Here is a 23,804-nt window from a genome sequence, read left to right on the forward strand (position 1 = left end):
TACTCAGTACCATTTGAGGTGGCTTACTCCTTTTGTATGCAGGTTGAAATGCTTTTGGCCAAAGAAACAATGGCAATTTTGTCAAGGTTTGGTTTCTCTCCTCTGTAATGGTTATTGAACATGTCAGTAAAATGGCAAGTGCAAAAACACTGAAATGTGAAATGTTATGTTCTGCTGTCACAGTACTGCCAAGGTTTATTGTGACTCAAACAAACAGCTCTCCAAATTGGCCATGCTTGAGGCCTTTTTATAGCTCAATGGTAAAGTTTGATAGCTTAGGTTAACTACAGGACACAAGGGCCAGGTCTCTTAGAAAATTCATGCAAATACTGTCGTGTAATAATGTACACTTCATGAAATTTGTAATAACTGAGATTCCGAAATACCTGCAACATTTTACAACACCATATTTAGGAATGGGGTGTCTCCCGCATACTTAAAATGAGGTACATTACTCCTTACCAAATCAGAGGAATTTGAACTAATCAGTTAGTAAAGATGATCTATAAATATGACTTGAGTTACCAGTTCTTCAAAAGCATACTCCTCTGCTGAGTTTCTTTCTTCTAAAACAAGTGTATTGAGAAGTACTGATACAAAAGGCAAGGAGTTTACTGTTTATAAAATTAAAGGAATCTGTCACAGTGCAAAAACTCTGGACCAACATTCTCTACCCCACTACGTATAAACAAATGCAAAAGTACTGTATGCCAAGATGTCTTTACTCTGTGGCACCCTCAAAGGTGCAGAGGCAAGCACTCTTCATTTCTCAAAGATCTTGCTTGTCAACATCCACTCTGCTTACCTTTGGGGAGCCCTAAGGCATGTAGCTGGTGATTGCCAAGGCTCACTTTTCAGGGGTTAGATGTAATTCCTTCTCCCTACTTACAGCTGGACTGTACCGTTCATCATGTTGGTTCTTTTAAATGCACGCTCACCAGTACCTTGGAGGCATGAGTCTGGCTGCAGTTTAGAAATGCTCTGGATAGGTGGTGAACCAAGTTTTGTGCATTTAAGTTCTGCTGCACTAGCATGGCGGCATTCTGTCCACAGGTACCTTTGTTCTTGGATGTGGATGATTAAAACAAGATGCTACATTCGCTTACGCCTGCATGAAGAGATCCTAACTGGAGATGCAGCCTTTATTTTTTGTTTCTATTTCCTTTCTTCTGTTCCTGTCCTTTACAGCATAAAATGACTGAGGGTGCCAGCATTTACTGCGTTGTAGTGCAGTCGTAGTATTGTTCTGCAGGTTCATCACCCCTTTTGTTTTGTGGACATCTTCAGATATCAAGATAGCACAATCTTTGAATTTAGTTTCTTCAGCCCCGTTTGGTTTTTTTTAAATGCTGTTGTGGTTCTGAGGTCTTCCAATTCTTCTTTATCATTTTTCCTCTTGTCTGGTGGCCATTCTCTGCAAACACCTGTCTAATATACATGTTGCTAATTTTGTGTAAAGCACACAGTGGCTACCAGAAAGAGTCCCTCTTACCTTGGGCAAGGTAAGGTACGATTCAAGGAGTCCTCATTGCTCCCAAAGCTCCTGTCCTGAGAACACAGTCTCCTGAAGAAGACAGCTTGATTGGTGCAGTTGACCTTTTGAGAAACATAATTTCACATTCCAGTATAAAGAATGTTCAGACAATGGCTAAGATGGAATCTTATTGATGGTGCCAAGCCTTACATGTGAATTCAAACCTAGCAATGCCAAAGCAGCAGGAGTAGGGTTATTCAGTTCCACCTCTTAGATTTCTCTATCACTCCAAGACACATATTTATGTATCAAGAGACTTCTGGCTGGAGAAAAACTGCATCTTTTCTTGTGGATACTTCTACCTGCAGATACCATACCTCTTGAATATCCCAGGCATCAGACTGGATCCTGAAACTTTTACCAGCTTAACCACACCAGTAGAGGGTCCCAGCTTCACACAGTCACTGCAAAAAAATTCCATTGTGATATCACTGGAGCCATAAAGCACCTTCCCCAGCGTCCAGATGTCATTTCCATGTTTTTTTCAGGCATTTGAAGTGAATCTGGAGATTGCCTCCCAAAGAGGCAGTTCCGATTGTCCACTCTTATGCCGAATCGACATTGGTCCAACTCCAACCGATGCATGCCAGAATCCATGCAAAGAGCCAGCCCCTGCACTTGAACTTCCATGTGGCAAGCAACATTCATGGTATTCCCTCTTCAGCACTGATTCTGACAATGACCATGACCATGGTGATGAGTTCACTCAGCCCTATGCTGAAGACAATTGGTATAGGACTTGAAGGGGACTAGTGGAGTAGATACCTCACCGGAGACTGCTCTTTTCTCTGCCCCACATCCCCTACCACAAAAGAATCTGCTTCCTACATTATTGTTAGGTATAGGGCAGCAGAAGTTCTTCATCTCCAGCTCACAACCATGGAGGGAAAACGGAACATGCTGACAGAGATCCTGAAAGCGGGCCAGACTACTTCTTACCCCCTCCTCACATTCAATGGGGCCCTGACTGATAAACGCCTCTTCTCATCACCCAGGTTGGTCCTGTGATCGATCAACACCTCCTGTATGTTGTCCCTTTTGGACATGGTGTCATATGTCCTCCTTTGTGTACCGGAATACCCTTGCCCGGTCCTTTCGCAGGTGATTGAAAAGATGGTTGTGATGCAAGCAATTTCTAAATCCTTTGTGGGGTGGACACCACCGACTCCATTTGGGTGACCTATAGTCACCAGCGTTTCCTTTTGTCACCATAAGTGACTGCAATCAATTGGGTTCTTGTGTTTATGGGCGATGTTCAGTATTTCCTGATGGACATGCCATTCGATGGGACTCCCCTTTTTGTGGACAAGACTGACTTTGCCCATGAACGTTTCAAGGAGAGTAGGCCTTCTGCTCGCTCTGTGGGACTCTATTGCTAGACTCAACAACTGCAACAATTCCTCCGTTCCTTTTCGTGACTTTGGTCAAGACATCCCTTACTGCCAGCCTGTTCTGCCTAAGGAGAGAACCCTGCAGTTTGGTGGGAGAGGCAGAGGTGCCCACCACCCCTGATGCCAAGGTCAGTGTGTCGCCCAATCCACCAACCTTCACACCCCTCAGAGCATCACAACCACCTGGTAGGAGGCAAATCAACTGATTCTATCCAGTTTGGCAAGCAATCGCGTTGGCCAGGAGGATGGTCCTTTGGATTGTCTGCAAGGTTGTGCTTTATGCTTCTTTTCGTCCATTCCACACATTCCAACATCCATCCAGCAACTGACCGAGGACCACCCGTCCATTTTGCAGCATGAAGTGCAAGTCCTTTTGGTCATACGGCCTGTCAAGAGGGTGCCTGCTCCAGAAGTAGGACTTGGTTGTTACTCTCATCACTTTCTGGGGCCCAAGAAGGACAAAGGTATTTCTTCTGTTGTAGATCTGACTTCTCAACACATTCTTCTGAAAGAGGAAATTCAAAATGCTCACCCTCGCTTAGCTCTTGTCTGCTGTTGATCCTGGATAGTGGAGTTGGTCCTACAAGACACCTATTTCCACATACCCATTCCGCTGGCTCATCAGTGGTACCCGCAGTTCAGGGTGAGACGAGCACTTTCAGTTCGTTGTGCTCCCGTTTGGTCTCACCTGCGCCCCTCGGGTGGTATCCCAAAAATGATGGCAGTGGTGGCATCAGATCTTTGGAGGTCAGGGGGTTCCAGTCCTTCCCTTCCTAGATGACTGGCTGTTGAAGGTGGGCTTGCCCTAGGCAGTCGTCAACCATCTCCAGACTACAGCAAACCTTCTGTCATCTTTGGGGTTTACTTGCAGAAGTCACACTTGACTCCTTCACAGACGCTCCCCTTAATCAGAACCATTCTGAACATGGCTGGAATAGCGGAAGGGATGAGGCACCTGCTCTCTGACAAATTCCTTGCTCTCTAGTAACCTTTTGGAGCTAAGGACTGTCCCTTTGTGATGACAGCCTTCCTTCTGTCCATCAAGGGGAAGCTTGTACAGGTTTTCACAGAGTACACCACCACCATATGGTACCACATCAAACAGGGCCGGCTGGACTTCCAAGGGATCTTCCTGGTGGTGAACCAGCTGACAAGCTTATTGAAAACCAGAGCAGACAAACACAGCCATTAGCAGATTACGAGTGCAGTTACACCCAGAACGATTGGCGACTACACCCAGAGCTGGTCTAAGGTCAGTTCCACTTGGGGTGACAGTTGGTTACTGATGTGACTGCTTTTATGTTATAGCTACCCCTGAGAAAGGGCTATTTTCCTGAAATGCATTGGGTTTTTATCATCTTGTTACACATGAAGAATTGTGACTTTTGACATGTTGCAGAATGAAGCCTGGATTGGCAGTGTCATACATTTAAAAACTGAAATCATGAAGCTTTTGTATGAGTATGTAAGCATTGAAGCAAGTAAAGATTGATTAAAAAAGGTTTACATGGACAACCCTGGATTCAAGACTGCTGATTGCATTGATTTTTGTCTTGCTGGTTGTGCATCCAAGATTGGGCACTTAGGTACCCCTGCTTGTTTATACAGATTTCACTTGTGTTACTGGGGCAGTACATCAACCGGGGTTGCATACCACAATTTGGCTATCGAGCAATGTTTGTTTAAGTGAACTTTTGGATTTACAGCTTGGAGTGTGCAGTCTACCTTTTCTACATTTCTAGATGTATTTTGGCAGCCAGGCTTAACGCAACAGAGACTTTGTTGCCAGGACAAGTTTGTAGTTTGGTTTGAACGCACCAAATGAACCCCCTCCAGACCCAGTTGTCTGATGTCCTGTTGTTTCTTCTGTCCCTTGCCTGCCAAGTCCTTGCTTTGGGCACAGCTAAAGGTTATCCTTCTAACCTTTTGGACTTCCTGCGATTGCCTGATCAGCCTTCTTTGTATCAGTCACCAGTTGTGATTAGGTTTCTAAAAGGGTTGCAGCCTCTGTTTCTCCCCTCTTCTTTTGTGATGGCCCAATGGAACCTCAATACTGTCCTTACTCATTTGATGTGTACTCCATTAGAACCATTCAACAGCTGCTCCCTACAGCTCTTCACCAGCAAAACCATGTTCCTAGTTGCCTTCACCTCATGCTCTTTGTGTTCATCCAGCATGCATCTCCTGCTTCCCAATAGGCTGGTTTTCTGAACCAGAGCTCAATTTTAGACGAAAGTTGTGATACAGTTCCACATGAGTTATACCATCACCCTGCCGATGTTCTGTGCTCCCCTCTCCCCTCTATGGAGGAAGATAGACTCCACTACTTGGACCCCAAAAGAGTACTGGGTTTCTACATCAAATTTGATCAGCTGTTTGTGAGTTCACCAGAGGGAAAAAAGACAGAAGCATATCATTGCGTGCTGAATTATGTTCTGCATTTAGATCTGGTACACACTGACTAAAAAGCAGCCTCTGAAAGGACTGCATGCTTATTTTACCAGGGCAAAAGATGCTAATACAGTGCTAGCATCTGAGTCTCTGTCCTAGACATATGCAAAGCTGGTACATTGGTGTCCCTCTATACGTTCCTGAAGCACTATTGCCTCGACAGCCAATTCTACCAAGAGGGGCTCTTTGACCACTCAGTCCTGCAGGACTTTCTGGTTCCATTCACAGCCCACCTGCACTTAGGTACTGCTTGATGTCTATTCCAAAGGTGAGGAATATGAGTTGAAACAAGTTACTTACCTTTGGGAATGCTGTTTCTGATAGAGACTCTTAATCCGGAATTTGTGATAAGTTTGTGCCTTGGTGTGGCACCTGTAATCCAAATACAGTGTTGGCCATTTTGGATGTGTTATTTGTTTTATCTTTGCCTCAGAAAGGACTTGCCGGGGCACAATCAAAAATTTAGTCAGCCTTTTCAGCATTTTTTGCATTGACTTGACAAACAGTCCTTTTTCGGATCACCTGCTTGGTGCAATTTCGGTTTAGATCATGTTTCCCCCTAAGTCCTGTGTGATTCAACTTTGGAACCCTAATTTAGTCCTTACTTTTCCTATTTGCACCCCTTTTGAGCCACTGCACAGCTGTCCGCTAAATCTCCTGACCCTGAAGACAGTCTTTCTTATTGCACTGACTCCAGCGTATCACATGAGTGAGCTTCAAGCTATGTCATTTCAGCCAACCTACACTGCTTTCTTTCTGGGCAAGGTGGTGCTGAGGACTAGAGCGGCCTTTCTGCCAAAGGTTATTGGTCCCTTTATTGTTGAACAGTCGGTTACAGTACTGACATTCTTTGCTTCATCTCAACCCTTGAAAGAGCAGGGGAGATTGCATTGTTTGGAACCCAGAAGATCACTGAGTTTTTACATTGGTTATAACTACGACATGGACGTTCATCTCTTCGTGGGGCTCTCTGGGACAAAGAAATGCAAGGCTGTGCAAAAGAGAACTTTATCCAGGCGGATAGACCTCTGCAATATGATCTTCTACACAGTAGCCAAGAAGCAGGCTCCAGATGGATTGAGGGCCCATTCCAGCACTGTAATAGCACACAGAGTGCCTTTCCTAGATATTTGTCAGGCTGTAAAGCGGGTATCACTGTACACATGCACCAACCAATATTGCCTTGACAGCCAGGAATGACATTTTGGCTGTAAAATGCTGCAGAGTCTTTCTTCTGCCCATCACTGGGAGTCTTACTCCTTTGGTATTTATTGTATAGGTGACGAATATACAATTAGAAGTATCCATCAGAAGAATAAGTTACTTAATTTCAGTAACACTCTTTCTGGTGGGTACTTTCTCTAATTGCTGATTCGCCACTGCACTTCCACCTCCGCCCCTAGTGGAATGGATTATTTTCCATCTAGAAAGGTTTTAAATTAGAGATCACTTGACATAAATAGTTGATTTTTGAGCTCCACGTCCGAAGGCGTGGACGGTGTCAAGAAAGAAACAGATGTGGGTGCTCTTAGGCTGGGCTTACATGCAGCCCCACCTATCACTTTGGGAGTGTAGTGAAAGTTGACCCAGAATCACACACCACCTACCTGCTTTTAGGGGCTATGCTGAAAAATCTTCCAGATCCAGTTTGACACCCGACTTATGAAGGTGAGGAATCTGCGGTTTAAAAGATTATCCATCAAAAGAGCATTACTGAAGGTAAGTAACTTGTCTAGAGAGTCCATTTGTTGGTGGCAAGAAGCACTTGCTACGGGTCTAGTGCTGCATGGATTTAGAAATGCTGTGTCTTTTGGAAAGTTTGTGTTTATTTATTTCTCCTGTTTGCAAGATGCTGTTGTCTTGATCAGCCTTCTTGATCTTGAAACGTTTTGTGAGTAAGCTTCATCTGTCTGTCGTTAAAGAGGAATGTGTGTACCCTAAACTGACAGCAGTACTTCATGCCTAGAAATGCGATTCCTTCTTGTCTCTCAATTTTCTACCACTCTCAAAAGTCTTGTCCAGCGAGATTGTCCCAAACATCTGCAGGATAGGAAGTAATTCCATTTCTTTTTTCCAAGGCACTCACTATGAGCTACAAATGGCTCTGCATTGTGTGTTTGACACCTTGTGTTCCGTAGCATCTCATTGGACACTGCAGAAAATGTCCCACTTCCGTCCATTACAAGCAAGGATAAGAATGAAACAAATACATTCAAATGGACTTTGACATTGGGCTCTACTTGGTACATAATGATATAAATCACCTTTAAATGAAGAGGTTGCACTGATTCTAGGCCTAAATGTATTGAAGGAGAGGGAGACTTCTCTGAGTGTATCTAGAAAGCACATAAAATGGTCATATACAAACAGGCTGAGTGGCAACCTATAAGTAAGAGTGAGAGGAGGCCTAAAGGCAAAAAATGCTCCAGCAGAATCGTGAGTTAGATGACTTTAAAGTGTGCTAAGCAAATGTTATTTAAGGAATAGACTACATTCTCTGGATGCATGCTGAAATAATTTCTTCATGGTTATAGACTGTGAGATAAAAATGTTGAAGTGATTAAGTTAAGAAATGTGTTCATTTATTTCAGCTGAGTTCACCTGCAAGGAGTTGCCTTCGCAGTGATTGATAATAAAATGGATATGGTACTCTATTAAGAGAAATTAGGTTTTTAGGAAGAGATAGCATACAAGGTGAACACCCAGAAGGGTTGCAGTTGAATACTGTTAGAGTTCATGTATCCCTCGTAAGGCAGCCACCTGTGAGACGGTCTGAGGAGAAGAAGTGGCAGGAATGCCTGACTATAGGTAGTGGGGAGTTTGGGGCTCCTGGGGCACTTGTGTGTACTCTGTGGATTATATGAAGTGTACTGTTTTGATTATATGAAGATTGTCATATCTGGGATAGACTCGCTCATTGACCTCTGTGTTGCTCTGATGACTGGTTGTGTGTATCTGTAATACTGAACGGTTGTACCATTGAGGAGACCATGTTAGTGACTTACTGTTTCATTCTGTGAGGTTTAGTTACCAGTTTCAGTTTTCACATTTTTTAAAAATTTGAGTTTGTGATCTCTGGTACTTGCTGATTGACCATTTTAAAATATTTAACAATAAGGCTTTAGAGAGGTGATGTTTTTAATGATGGTGTGTGGGGTATAGTTGAGTGGAGAATGTTGGGGAAGAAAAATCCCTTTTTCTTTACAACATCACAGTTGTATTCAGTAGATAAACAACCTCATTTGGGATTCTCTAGATAGAATATAGTAAGGATCATCATAGTTTTTACTCCCCTTGATTAAGGCCCAGTTCACAAAGAAAGCTGCAAATCTGTACTCTGATCTATACCCAGGTTCCCAGGAATATGCGTGACTGTATCAGGTACAGGTCTCCTAGCATATTCCTGGGTACATCATGTGACATTCCTACCTTTATCCTAATCCTGCTCTACATGGTTCTCCCCTTCTTGGCCTTTGAGTGGACCAGTTAAATGGACTTAAGAAAAGCAGGGATCCCTTTGTGAATTACTCACAGGCATAAGGAAGTGTCATATACATAAAGTTCCAGCTGAATTTCTATTTGTGAGTAAGCCCCTCAGTGTTAGTGAACTGAACCACCAGATCATGAAGGCAAGATTCTGAAGTATGTAACACTCAACATGTAGCTAGTCTCATAAAACATATGTCCAGACAAGACTAAAGCGCATGTCTTTGCTTATGGAAGGAGTGAAACCATTAGCATGATACTACTATTGCATAGAAACTTCCCATTCAAGGTACATCAGGTTGTTCCAAATTTGAAAAATTAAGAGTTGGTTGGTGGGGATGGGGGCGGGTTATTTTCACTCAGAATAGAGATCATCTGGAAGTGCCCAGTGGGGTCCTTCTGCAGGTTGCAGAGGTTTCAACTAAGACAAATACTGTTGGCAGATGACATTATTTTTGACAGAGGGTGCTGACCTTGTTTGAAGGCTGAGTGTGGAGCCAGTGCACTAGGTAAGAGGAACAAAGCAAATGAGGACATTTATATATGAAAGGTCAGAACTGGACAAACTGTTCATTGAGAAAATACATGTTTAATATTGAAAAATAAACAAAGGGTCTTCAAGCAGGAGCTCAAGTCTAGTAGATATTAGCATATCAGTTTTGGAGTACAGTAAGCCAAATACTGTATTCACTCTATAAAGTCCAAGTTTGTAAACAAAGAAAATGTCAATTTCAGAACATCTGTCAGGCCATATACTGTACAGCCCAATCTGTTGGTTGGACGGGATGATTATTTAGAGCAGGGATACTCAAAGTACGGGCCGGGGGCCACATGCAGCCCTCCTGACCTTTTAATTGCGGCACCCCTCGTGAACAGCAGGACTGGGCTGCTGTTCACTTGACAAAGCAGAAAAATTCAGAAAGCTGTGAAATGGGCATACTTTATTTACGCATTAACTAAGTGGCCTAGACAACTTGTCTTTAGGAACACATTTAGTTTTAAAGATATCTTGCACTAGACATGTAAAAACTGGATAAACTGTCAGTAAACTTCAAAAACTTGTTTAAATGCGTGAGCGTTTTACCTTACTTTGTGCCCCCCTCTTATGCCCACCTTTCAAATGAAGACCAATATAAACTGTACAGGAAAGTGTCCTTTTTTGATGGTCAACCCCACACTTTTTGCTTTAGATGTTTTTGGTTATGGCTCTGAAAGTGCACTGGAGCACGCACTCTCCATAAATTGGTAAATGTTGCTTGGTCCCCAATTGGCAAGGACTTCAACCCCCTTATAGGTCCCTAGCATATGGTACCAGTGGATAAATGTTAAAGGGGTCACAGTGCCTAAAGCACTGTTTGTACCACACTGAGTGACTCAAGTAAACTACTGACAGTAAGCCTGCCATTGCAGACTGCAGGAGCAGTGCAAACTGATCAAACTTGACTGTGCCCACACCACAGCCAAAGCACTGTATTTAATATATGTCAGTCACCCTTAAGGAAAGCCTCCTAAGCCCAGAAGGTAGGGTGCATTATATTAAAGTTGTGGCCATATAAGTGCACACTTATATGTCCCTATAGTGGACTTTTCCACTAAAGGCTACTATAAGTGACCAACAGTCCATAGGATAATATGTGCTGGCACCCCTTCAAACCTGAGGCTCCATTATGGTACCATTGAAGCAAAGTGGATCATGTTGGGTATCAAACAATGTGCCTTCTCACCCCTGACACAAATCTTTTTTCAAGGGTGCTGTGACATGGACCCTGAGAGCAATTGCAGAAGTTGCCCACCGAGTTACTCCATTTTCCCTGTGCTCTGGTTGCCAGCTCGCACCTACTAAGACACGTTTCTGACTCCCTGGGCAGAGGTGTGAATGCTCCCAGCATCAGGACAGAGGTCTGGACGGGAAGGAGGTCACACCTCCTTTCCTCCCTCCCAGGAAGGCTAGTGATGTGGCACATCAAGGCGGTGAGCTTCAAAGTGCACAATACCTCTGATGTGCAAGCAGGCTGCCCCTCAACAGAGGACAAAGCCCTCACCCTGCCCGCAAGCACATTTTCACCCAGGCAGGCGAAAAAATGAGTTATGAGGCATACACCCTCAGAGGTCTAGCTGCACTTCTGGGGTAGGCAGCCTGATCTGTACCACCAAGTAGGACTTCTGCCATCTTGAAAAGTGGCAGAATAGAGGGTTCTAGATAGAAAAGGTGCCACATGAGGGGTCGATTAGTCCATTGGCTATTTGTACCCACACCCCAATACTCCTAAAATTAGGATTTAAGGGGCACACCTGGCACCAGTACCTCAGATCTGCTACACCTTGCAAAAAAGAAAAGGCCCGCAGCTACAACAACAGTAACCCACAAAAACCAAAGGTGTGATACCTTGAACCTATGACAGCCTTCGTGGAACTGCTGGACTGAGGCTCGTCCTGGACCAAAGACCACATTTCCTCTAGCAAGAGGGAACGCTTTGTGAGCAAAAGGAAAGACCAGACTCCCTTGGACTAATGGCACTCGTCCCTTAATTCCAAAGGTAAGAAGTACCTAGTGAAACTGAAGACTCGCTGGCCATCAGGGATTCCCTCAAAAATAGTTGGTCCAGTGCATTGTGGGAAGTGTAGTCCAGCTCTCCACCAAGTGTTTCCCAGGACCTCTGGAAGGGGAAATAGCTTCTCCTCCATGTTACCGCTACCAAGGCTTGTAGGTGGGCGGTCTAGTCATCACCACCTTTACTCAACGCTGCAACCCGAGGGCACACTGCAACACCGTTATCCGAGGTTACCAGTCACTCTGCTGTTGAGTTTTTGCTTTGGTTTCCTCGCCTGCACCATCACAGTGGTAAAACCAGCAATGCAGCTCTCGTTCAGCACCACAGATAGCCAAGCTCACCTCTACACCAGAGTCCAACAAACTCGGCAGAGTTGTTCTGCCTGGTGAATCCTGGTCCAGGGACCCACACGACCTTAACCTCCAGAGGGTTGTTGCCAACTAGACCTGCAAATGGCTGAGTGTTACAAGTAGCTTTTTTCTACACCCCCGGCTCCTGTATTTCAGCACCAAAGACAGTCAAGCCAACTCTGCACCCGAACCCTGTAAGAAAGGTAAAATTGGATTGACTCTCACAGCTTGGTCCTAAGACACGCACAAACTTAACTATGAGTGGGTCCCTCTGAACTCACTCTGCAAGTGACTGATTGTCACTAGTGATTTACCCCATTGATTGCAATGGTAACATTTGTACAGCTTGAATTGCATTTAATTATTTTTCCTTTGAACATCCATAATTCTGGTTATAACTATCTGATTTACTTTGTTTTGGAGTCTTAATTAAGATAAAATTCTGCTTTATTTTAATAAATTGGATTTGGATTTCTTTTGAGTCATGTCAATTACTTATCGCCCATGTTGGTACTCTGAAATGTTTTACACATGTTCCACTAGTAAAACCTGACTGCTCTTTGCCACACTGCCATGACTGAGCTAAGGATCTATTACTGTGAATCCAAAGGACCATCTTTGGGGTATTGTGAGAGTATTATACAGTGAAGCCTAACTGGCTTCACTGCATAATACTGCACTTTCCTACGAATTGTGTTAGTTCATCATTAAACTATAGTTACTTGTTTGTTTATTTTTCATATTAGGACCTGGGCTTGGAGTACTATTTAATAGGAGAATCATTTGAGACGTCTGTTCCTTGGGACAGGTAAGACACTCACACTTTGTCGTTTCTTGTACTGCTTCCTCCATTGTAAAATATAGTTCACTGCCATAGAGCTTCATCTATTCTCATAGCATTGTGTGTTACAAGAACATTGCAGAAGTGGACACAGTGATGAAAACATTATTGTGACCGCGTAGTGCAGTACAAATAGAGCTCCCAGTCAGTGGCATTTTGTGATGAGCTCTTCAAACAAATATTGAGTGAGAAGAATTCAGCCTATGTGAAATAAAAGTATTATCCTCAGTTGTTTTACCTATTAATATTAGGTGATGATCCTTACACATTTTTCAATTTGATAACAATAAAATTTTGTGTTGATGTTCTCTTTTTTTTGGCGAGTTGGTACCTTCAAGTCACCAATCCTCATCTAAAAATCGCAGTGCAGATTGCTTGCTGGAGGTACCCAGGCATTTACCAATGTTGTTATTTTCCCTATTGTGATAACAGTGATGTTTTTGGATGCTGTCTCATCAGCATACATTTAGTTTACCTTTACAGGGCCACAATATACAAAGACCTCAGAACCTCCAATAAAAGACAAGTATCTGCAGTTGTGCTTTTGTTTATTTAGTTGTAGAGAATCCTTGCAGTAGTTTAGCATAAATGTTCTCAGTTTACGAAGTACTTGATGTACGTACCACAATACCTTGTCTGTCATAAGTCCTCTTGCAAATAGGGTGGTACTGTAGGTGTATGCCTTGACTTGTCAACGTCTAGAACATCTTTATTATTAAGATGAAAGGGATCAGAGAATTGAGGGGCAACAACTAGCAACAAGCTAACAATTTTGAGGTCACAAAGCCTGTGATTCACAATATCAAAAGCTAGACGACCATAAAAATGATTTGAAATGTACTAAAGATTTTTGTGGATCTAAAACTTGTTCCTAATTTGGAAAGTGCCTTTTGCAGCCCATTTTGAAGCACAAAGAGTAGAGGCGTGAAAAGGCCTTTCCCTTCCGCTTTGTGATTCAAACTCTCATATATGAGAGGTTTGCACTTTAAAACCTTTCAACAGAGACATATACCACACCAACTACCAAGGCTGCTTTTTAAATTCACGTAAACAGTTATGTAAAAAACACTCCCTTCAGCAACAGCAAGGCATGGGTGACCTCGTAAAGAAACCACATGCCTAATAGGTAATAACATCATATAAACACTTCGGGATCAAACTGTGTAGGATCACCTGGGGCCTTTTCTGGGAGTGGGGGGGGGGCACACCCCCATGAAGAGTATGACCTGAAGCAGAAAGGAAAGGCCCACTGGAGCTCGCAGCGGAGGAGGCTCACCCCACAGGGGAATGGTGACTGGCTGCCTGGTGGGGGGAGGACTGTCGAACTGCTGGCCGCCCTGGGGCACCATCGACGTCTGAGTGTGGACGCTGGGCACGACCAAGTGTGACGATATAGTCACGGAGGAAGCGCTGGAGAGGTGGTGAATGCCCGCATTCCTGATCCCAGTAGGCGGGGAGGGGCCGGGTACAAGTAACGAGTGGAGGAGCTAGAACTGAAGCGGGTGGCAATCAGCCACGGTCTGTTAGCGTAGAGCCCCTTGGCCTTGCAACTGGAAGCCGGGGACGGCCGGCGGGGTGCCTGGAGCCCGGCCCAGGGCTACCCGGGGGCAGAGGTGAGATCAGTGGAGACCAAAACGGGGGGACAAGACAGGAGAAGAGCATACGACAACATTCGGGCCGCTCCCCGGGGTACGTCCCCTTGCTTGACCGATACCCCCCAAGGGCCTACACAAGAACAGAACCATGGACCCCTCAGCGCTGCCCGGGGACAGAGAAGCGGACTCACAGAACCAGTCACAAGTCAAAGTCCAAGACACCCTGGACAAGTTACTTGGGGCGATAGAGGACACAAAGTCAACATTGCAACGCGACATCAACCAAGTTGCGATTGAGGTGGGTCTCCTGAGAGCTGATCACCATAAACTGGTTGACAGAGTTAAAGAAACGGAATCCACGTTGGCGGACATCGTTCCGAGGCAGAAGGACGTGGTGGCGGAGGTAACCTCCCTGGCCGGCACAGTGGCACGGCTTGAACAATGAGCCGAAGATGCGGAGGGAAGAAGCAGGAGGAACAATGTGCGCGTGGTGGGCCTCCCCGAAGGGACCGAGGGGACGAACATGGTGGAATTCCTGGAGAAATGGTTGAGCACGGTGGTCGCACCGGGGTGCCTGACCCCCTTCTACATGCTAGAGCGGGCGCATATGGTGCCGTCGAGACCTCTTGCCCCGGCAGACCTCCCCGTGCTGTAATTGCCAAACTCCTGCACTACAGGGACAGAGACATCCTTTTACAGAAGGCCAGAGAGATGGGCCAGTTTAAAGTGGCAAATGGGGAAGTGACACTATTCCCGGACTTCACTCTAGACGTTCGGAACAAGCGAGCCTCATTCCTAGCAGTTAAAAGGGCCTTACGCGACAAAGGGATCCAGTACTCGCTGCTATATCCAGCAAGGCTAAGAGTGATAGTGGAGGGGAAGACCACGTTCTTCCAGTCTCCGGAGGAGGCATGGGAATGGCTCGAGAGACATGGGTCCCAACCGGTGCGGCCCGCGCGTGAGGGCCCGGGGGTGAGTGGGACTCGCCGGGCCCGAGGGGGAAGAGGCCCAGAGATCGCCCGCGAATGGCGCCAACGCAAACACAGAGAGAGACGGGCAGGAGGGCGGCCCTGGAGGCGGCGGCCCGAGTGGGTGGGGAGGTGTCCCCCCAGGAGGGTTCTGAAGAAGAGTCCGATGACACAATGGTGTCCTCCGCCGGGGACTTGGGGTGCTTGTCTCGCGCCCCGAAGGTGACCCCGCAAACGGCCGACGAACGCAGATAATCCAGGCCTGCAGAGGTTCCCGGAGACATGGCACGCTGAGTGAGCGAGTGGCCCCTCCGGACCTGGCCACCCCCCCGACTAGATTCTCGCCTGTCCAACTAGGCTGGCGAGTACTGCAGTTATGTGTTTGAACAAGTTGCACTGTTGCACAGTTTTCTGGGCAACCTACAGTTCCGGAGGCGCCCTGGGGATGGGGAGTTGGGGTTTGCAGTTACGAGTTAAATCAGCAGTGTGGGTGGAGAAGACTAACCACAGTAAAGGTACGAGCATGCGGGGAGTCAACCAAAATCCCGGGCGCGCCAGGCCCAGTTTTACCAGACTGTGAGAACAAGATGGCAGACTACAATTTCATAACCTGGAATGTCAGGGGGATGGGCACTCCGGCCAAAAGACATAGAATTCTTTCCTATCTAAAGAGTCGGGGAGTGCAGGTAGCAATGCTACAAGAGACCCACCTGGCACCGGGGGAGGGAGAGAAACTGAGACGCAGGTGGAGGGGGCAGGTGTTTGCCACGGAATACTCAGCTTATGCAAGAGGTGTATTGATTTGGGTCAGGGCGGGGGTCCCCCTAACGAATGATTCTTCCAACATAGACAGAGAGGGCAGGTTCGTGATACTGGAGGGGAAGTTACATGGGACACCAATGGTTTTGAGTTGCATTTATGCCCCCAATCAAGACCAGGTCTCATTCATGACAGGCTTATCAAGACACCTTACCCGCCAACGCACTGGGGAAGTACTAATAGGAGGGGACTTCAACGCAGTATTAGATATAAACATGGACATGTCCACCCCGCCACTACAAGGGGCAATGTCAATTAAGATAGCTCAAAGACTGGTTGAGTGGCTGGGCACTTGGGGGTTAGTGGATATTTGGCGGGTGCAGCATCCGGTCGTTAGGGACTACTCGTTTTATTCGGGCCTCCACCGGGTGCACACCAGAATTGATAGGATGGTCTGCACTGCGGGGCTGGCTCGTAGTGTGACTCACTCTGAATACCTTGCCCGCACTATATCGGATCATAAGCCACTATTGTTATCGTTGAGGGTATCGCAGGACAGACCCCCCCCCCCCCAATACCATCGTGGAGACTGGCCCCCGCGGCGCTCGAGGATCAGGCGTACAGAGAGGCACTGCGCTGCCATCTGGCAGAATACATTGAGACCAACAAGGGATCCACTCCTTCCAGGGCCGTGGAATGGGAGACACTCAAAGTGGTGACGAGGGGCTTCTGTCTTGGGCAGTCGGTGGGGGTGAGGTGCACGCTTGAGAGGGAACTGGCTGCCCTCAAGAAGGTCATGCATGAGGGGGAACTGAGACAGGGTCTGGTAGCACAAGGAGATGAGGAATACGATCGCGCCCGCAGAGAACACTCCCAAGTTGAGGAACGGCTCAGGTGTCACAGCACGCAAAAATATCTGGCATCCCTACAGTCAGAGGAGGGCAGATCGGGTAAACTACTGGCGTGGCTGATGCGCCCGAGTGGAGATAGCGAGCCCATCACGAGTGTACTGGACAGAGGGGGACATCGTAGACTTAGTCCAGGCCCCATTAATGACGCATTTAGGGATTATTACATGCACCTGTATAGGAGACATAGCAATTTGGAGACAGAGGCCTTTGACAACTTTTTAATGCAGATCCCCCTTCCGATGCTGAGTTCAGAAGGGAGGGACAGCCGGTGACTGCAGAGGAGATAAATGAGGCCATAGCGCAGCTGGCCCCTGGGAGGACCCCTGGTACGGACGGTCTTCCCATGGATTTTTACAAAAAATATAAACCTTTACTGGTTCCCAGGTTGGCGGAGATGTACGCGGAGGCAATACATCGTGGAGAGCTGCCATGCACGCTGTGTGAGGCTTTGGTGGTGCCACTCCCCAAGACAAACAATAGGAAAGCATCGGTGACCGACTTCCGTCCATTATCGATGCTAAACAGTGACTTTAAGATCCTTAGTAAGATTATGGCCGGCCGACTGCTCCCCCTCATGACCACACTGATACACTCTGACCAGAATGGTTTTGTCCCTGGTCGCAGCACCTCCCTGAACCTTAGGCGAGTCTTCACTATCTTGCACATGCTTAACGAATTGAAACCGCCAGCGGGGATCTTGCTGGCGGTGGACTTCGAGAAGGCTTTCGACTCGATTAGGTGGGACTATCTAAGGGCAGTGATGTTAAGAATGGGTCTCGGGGAGAGCTGGGTTAGATGGGTGGACCTGCTGTACTCGTCCCCACTGGCGAGAGTGAAGACGGGCAGAATAATTTCCAGCGCATACCCGGTGTTTCGTGGAACCAGGCAGGGGTGCCCCCGTTACTGTTTGCCCTGGCGATTGAGCCTCTGGTGGCCCAGTTGCGGAGGGAGGGTGTGGATAAGGGGATTGGATGGAGGCCAACCGAGCACGTTGTTTCTCTGTACGCAGACGATATACTAATTTATCTTAGGGACGGAGCTGGTGGTCTCCCCTAGGCTCTAAGGGTCTTGGAGGACTTCGGGGAGGTATCGGGGCTACGTCTTAACCGCTGCAAAACATACGTGTTTCCCATGCTACCCGGCTGCGCGCGCCCAGGAGTATGCCCAATAGACGTGAACTGGGCCCCACGGACCTTCAAATACCTGGGCATTCAAATATTCCATGAGTTGAGCGATCTCAGGGATGGTAATCTTGGCAAAGCGCTCTGATCATTGCGGTCCTCGGTTGGGTTCTGGCGCTCACTGAAACTAACAATAATGGCTAGTGTGGCATTGTCCAAAATGATTATGCTTCCCCGACTCCTCTATTACTTCGCTAACCTACCTTTACTGATCCCCCCCGTCATGGTTTCGCGAATTGAACGTGTTGCTCAGGGAGCTAATATAGGACGATGGACGCAGACGCACGGCACTGACGACCATCTGCAGACCGACGCGCATGGGTGGGCTGGGTGCCCTGACTTTGAGGCATATTATCTGGCACCCCAACTACATTGGGTGTCTGGTTAGCTGGTGGTAAGAGGACACCTGGACTTGTGTACTGCCCCTGGGGTAACGGATATGGCCTGGATTGCAGCGCGCATGTCAGGCAGGAAGATTACCCCACCTGGGAACAACATAATGATTAGTGTCGCGATGGCATGCTGGAAAAGGTGCGCGAGAAGGGTTGGAGTGGGCCCGCCATATTCCCCGGCTTTGCCGCTGTCCGTACTGGCTCTAGAGCCCGGGGGAAAGGATCGGGGAATCGGGGGCTTGGTCCTTGGACTAGAGCGGGATGGAGACAGTTGGGGGGCTCTTTAAGGAGGGTGTGCTGAAGGGATTCACTGACCTATCGGGTGGGGGTGTTCCCTGGGGTCATTTTTTGCTCTTCGGGAGGCTAGTGCATACTCTGAAGAACCACTGGGACACGATAAACGCGGAGCCCACTACTCGGGGTGCTACACCTACTGCTGACATTAGGAGAGGAACCTCATTTGATAGCCAAAATATACCGGGCCCAGATTGAGGTCGCACTAGATCCTCTACATTCCTTGAGAGAAAGATGGGGGAACACGATCAGGCGGGACTTGTCTGAGTCAGAGTGGAACAAAACACTAGCTTACCCTCGGATGATTTCGCGTAACACGTGGTTAAGATACATTCAATACAATTATCTACATAGGACGTACCTTACACCTCACCGACTATTCCGCATCTACGGGGGGACCCCTAGGACATGCTCAAGATGTTGGGGTGGAGATGCGGACATCGAACACATGGTGTGGGGATGCCCGGTGCTTCAGTCTGGTTGGAGGGAGATCATGACTATCCTATCTGAGCTATTTGGGACGGAGCTGCAGCCCACCCCTGATCTGTGCTTACTGGGCCTCAGGGAGGCTGCGCTACGAGGGAAGGTGAGAGGACGTTTCCTGGACCTGACCCTGGCCCTTTACAAAAGACTGATCTCAAAGGGCTGGAAGGCCTCTGGCCACCCCTCGCTGACTGAATGGAAAGGTGATGTTTCGAGATGGTCTAGGGCTGAGCTGCAGGTCCTGAAGGCTGAGGAGGCCGGGGGCATCCGTCAGGTTCCCATTGCCCCGGAGTGGGAAGACCTGGTGACGAGCTGGGATGGTCTAATGAAGAGACCAGAAGGCCGCGAAGTAGAAGTAGGAGACGATCAGCACATTTTACGAGGTTTGGGGAAGGTTCACAAATAGGGGCCGAAAAATGGCCGAATTCTTAAATAGACTGCACCGAGTGACATAGTATAGAGACGGACAAGACGTAAATTGCTACACCACTATCGGTGGCGAGGGGTGGAGTGAGTGGTTGGCCGTCCCCCTGTACATTGGTGCACCCTGGGCATGACCCCTTTCCCTATGTTTTTGTGCCTCTTATATCATCAGCTACAAGACCCACCCACACAAAGCCGTTACGTTGACTCCTTGGTTTTTTTTTTTTTTTTTACTTTTTTTTTTTTCTTCCTTCAAGTTATAGTTCAGAACTGATTTAAGATTGTTGTGTATTCACGTGATTCAAAATGATAACGCAGAACAGCGAGGAACATAGCATAGTAAGGCAATGGGATCAACATATTAGAATTAGTGATCAATGAACGCATAAGGAAAGTTAATAGTACCAAGGAGATGTGCAACAGATCACAAGTAATATGTATCGCAAATGCAGATTATCTAATGGATATGTATAATGAGTACAAGATGTTACCATGAACAGACATACAAATGTAAGACAACAAAGTGTTAATAAAAATATATTTAAAAAAAAAATCATATAAACACTTACGTCCACAGCAATACTTAAAAATACATTTCTCATAAAATGAAATGGGCTCTTTTCCTACCATAGATCTAATGTCTACATGGAAATCAACTTGGCCCAAGCAAAACGGCAGACTACATGGCTATCAGAATTAATCTATCTTACATATACTGTGTGTTTGCCAAGTATTGAAAGATCTTAGAAGGACATATCTACAGTCACATTTGAATCATTTGCATATTAGAACATGCATGCAAGTTTCATTTCAAAGCTTGAATGGACAACAGTCACAGTTGAATTGTCAATGTGTGAAATTTACCGACCTGTTTATAAAAATGTTTATTTAGAATGCCACGTATTGTTAACCCCTTCGCTGCCAGGCCTTTTCCCCCCTCAGGTGCCAGGCCTTTTTTTGGGCTATTTGGGGCAGTTCGCTCTTAGGCCCTCATAACTTTTGATCCACATAAGCTACCCACGCTAAACTTGTGTCCTTTTTTTCCAACATCCTAGGGATTCTAGAGGTAACCAGAGTTTGTGGGTTCCCGCAAGACCAAGAGATTAGCCAAAATACAGCGAACATTTTGTTTTTAAAAACAAAAAATGGGAAAAAGGCTGCAGAAAAAGGTTTGTGGTTTATTTCCCTGAAAATGGCATCACCAGCTTCCCAGCTTTCAGGAACAGGCAGACTTGAATCAGAAAACCCAATTTTTCCACACAATTGTGGCATTTTACTGGGACATACCCCATTTTTACTATTTTTGTGCTTTCAGCCTCCTTCCAGTTAGTGACAGAAATGGGTGTGAAACCAATGCTGGATCCCAGAAAGCTAAACGTTTCTGAAAAGTAGACAAAATCCTGAATTCAGCAAGGGATACATTGTGTAGATCCTACAAGGTTTTCCTACAGAACATAATAACAGCTGAAATAAAAAAAATATTGAAATTGAGGTGAAAAAAACAGCCATTTTTCTCCACGTTTTACTCTGTGACATTTTTCTGCCATGTCATATTTTTGAAAGCAATATACCATTATGTCTGCTGGACTCTTCTGGTTGCGGGTATATATAGGGTTTTACCTTGTTGTAGTTTGTGTTAGAGTATTCATATTGTATGGAGTTAGCATCATGTAAGTGGCTATGATCATTAATCATGCAAAGAAAGTTAATGCCCTTACTTTTATCTGAATCTACCAGCATGTTCTGTTAAGTACATCTGTTTGCATGCCCTCTTCCCAGTTTTCAAAAAGCTGGAAAGTCTAGTTGACCTTACAGATGCATTTTAAAGTATCTGATAAAGAGCTCTAGTCACAGATTCCTTACCTTAGAATTATCTCCAGATGTCAGACTGAATCTGGTGCCTCTATAGCAGTGGTTTTCAAACTTGTTAATTCCGCGCCCCCCCCCCAGTGGGGAAAAATAAATCATCGCCCCCCCTTCAGATTTTTTCTAACTATTCTATTAAGTTGGCACTGTTTAAATAAGTCTAGACTTATTTAAACATTGCATTTAAGCTCTCTTACCTTTTTACAAATGCAATACACATTATTCTGCTTAAAACAAAGCACTATTATCGGCATAATCTTTCTTTTAGCCAGAGCCTGGTGCCTCCCCCCCCCCCCTCCCCCGACAACTTGAGGCCCCCCAGTTCGAAGACCCCTGCTCTATAGGCACCCGCCAGCTCGCTGACGAAAGTCCTTTTCTTTCCGTCACCAGTTAGTGCAGATCCGTAGAAAAGCTACCTCCAGTCACATTTTGACTGACCTAAGTCTTTTTGAGACATTGTGTCATGGTGTGGCTGGGATCTCCGCAAGGAACACTGGTTTAAAGCCCTCTGGCGCCTGTCACTGACATATGTTGGTGATGGATCCACACCTCTTCTTCCTCTTGTGTCTCTAGTGTGACTATGATGCCAAGACTTGGGTCGATTGTCACGCCATGCACCCCAAGGTGTTGAAGGAGAGGTCCCTCAAGCTCCTTGCCGCTTGATGTGCTACACTGCAAAAGGTCTCAAACCCGGCCATGGGGAAGGTCCCGGGATGGGCCACAGAGCCATCGATCATTGTTGAGGTGGAAGGCATCTGGGCATTCAGGTAAGTCACGCAAAAAGAAAAACAAAAAGAATTCAAAGAGGTCTTCGACTTCGTCCCATCTGTCAAAGTCATCTGACGAGACAAGGGAACATCAGCATTCAAGGCCTGGCTGTGCAGTTGAGCCGGCATCTGACCCCTGCCCAAATCTGTAAGTTTTATGGGGCCATGCACTTCATATTTGGATGGCCTGTCCTGCTGATGAGCCTTCGGGACCCTACTGGTTTACCGTTGGCAGGTTCGCCCCCGATGCTAGTTGGGCCCCTTGGTTCGATCATATATGGATCCGGACCGATGCCTGTCGACCCACCTCGGCATTCCCCAGTTACAGTCCCTCTGCTAATGTTCATGGTGCCACCGGATCCGTCCCCATTCTTATCCCCGACTCCAACACAGAGCTGGATGGGCATCATCTGATACCAACCTATCCTCTCCAGGCTGGAGCCTGAGCCCTATTCCTATGAGCTAGGACTTGAAGAAGATTAGGATGGGCCAGTTGCCCCTTATGAATACCAGCCCCTAGACCTTTATGAGGACAGCTGCTGTGAGGATTTGGGGGAATACAGAGGACTGGACACCTCCTCAGATATTGGGTGGTCCTCCTCCTACTGTGACTATGGGGGAGGGTGCCTCATTTGCAGTGATGGTGAGGAGGGCGGCTGACGTCCTGGCCCGTTAGCTGCCCACTGTGGCTGTCAAAACCACTGTCTTAACGGAGGTGCTTTAGCCAGGAGTCTTCCCATCCAAAATAATTTCTCTTGTTTGATGAAGCCCTCACGGACATCCTCCTCAGGTCTTGGTTCAAGCCCTGCACAGGGGCTCCTGTAGATAGGACAATAACCCGCCACCATTGCCATGCTCCAGGAGATCCCAATTTCCTCACACAAGACCCCATCTCGGAGAGCTTGGTGGCCCCAAGCCTCCACTTCCAAACTAAATCCTGGCGCATTCTCTACCATGCAAGGCTGCATACTTTATAAAAGAAGATATTTTCTTCCGCCTGGCATTGCGATCGGTTAATAACGCTTGCTTTTTTGGACAATACTCCCATTTAGTCTGGGATTCAGTTGTGCAGATGCTGCCTATGGTCTCGGAGGAGGCCCAAGCCTTACTCTCCCAAGTTATTGCTGACAGGAGAGGCGCAGCTAACTTCGCCATACGCTGTGGACTGGATATGACCAACTCATTAGGTAGAATGGTTTTATCATCGGTGGCCCTTAGGTGCCACGCCTGGTTGAGAACCACTGGCTTTTCTGGGGATTTCCAAGCCTTGCTCATGGACATGACCTTTGATGGCTCCTGTCTCTTTGTGGACAAGGCGGACTCAGGGCTAGAGTGCTTCAAGGACAGCAAAGCTCCAGCCAGGTCCTTTGTCCTTTCCATGGCCTCTGTCAACCGCAATCCGCTTTCACTTCTTTTGTGGCCAAGGAAGGGGCTTCCAACCTCATCTCTACCCGCCCAGGCACCATGGCGCACAAGCTTCCCAGCCAAGGATTCGGTACCAATAGACTTCTTGGGTCCTGCTAGCCTTAAAAAATTGAATGGCAAGAGTAGTTCCAACCC

At 46.7% G+C, this 23,804-nt stretch overlaps 1 protein-coding gene across 1 annotated transcript in view; it reads left to right on the forward strand.

Moving 5' to 3' along the window:
• AGPS (alkylglycerone phosphate synthase) overlaps positions 1-23,804 on the forward strand; it is a 605,536-nt gene that overhangs the window by 459,245 nt on the left and 122,487 nt on the right. The window contains exon 16 of the mRNA XM_069225421.1: positions 12,511-12,572. Within this exon, the coding sequence (XP_069081522.1) occupies positions 12,511-12,572 (62 nt within the window). The remainder of the gene's footprint in view (positions 1-12,510; positions 12,573-23,804) is intronic.

The sequence above is a fragment of the Pleurodeles waltl genome, chromosome 3_1 (genome assembly GCF_031143425.1).
Source record: "Pleurodeles waltl isolate 20211129_DDA chromosome 3_1, aPleWal1.hap1.20221129, whole genome shotgun sequence".
Classification (NCBI taxonomy): Eukaryota; Metazoa; Chordata; class Amphibia; order Caudata; family Salamandridae; genus Pleurodeles; species Pleurodeles waltl.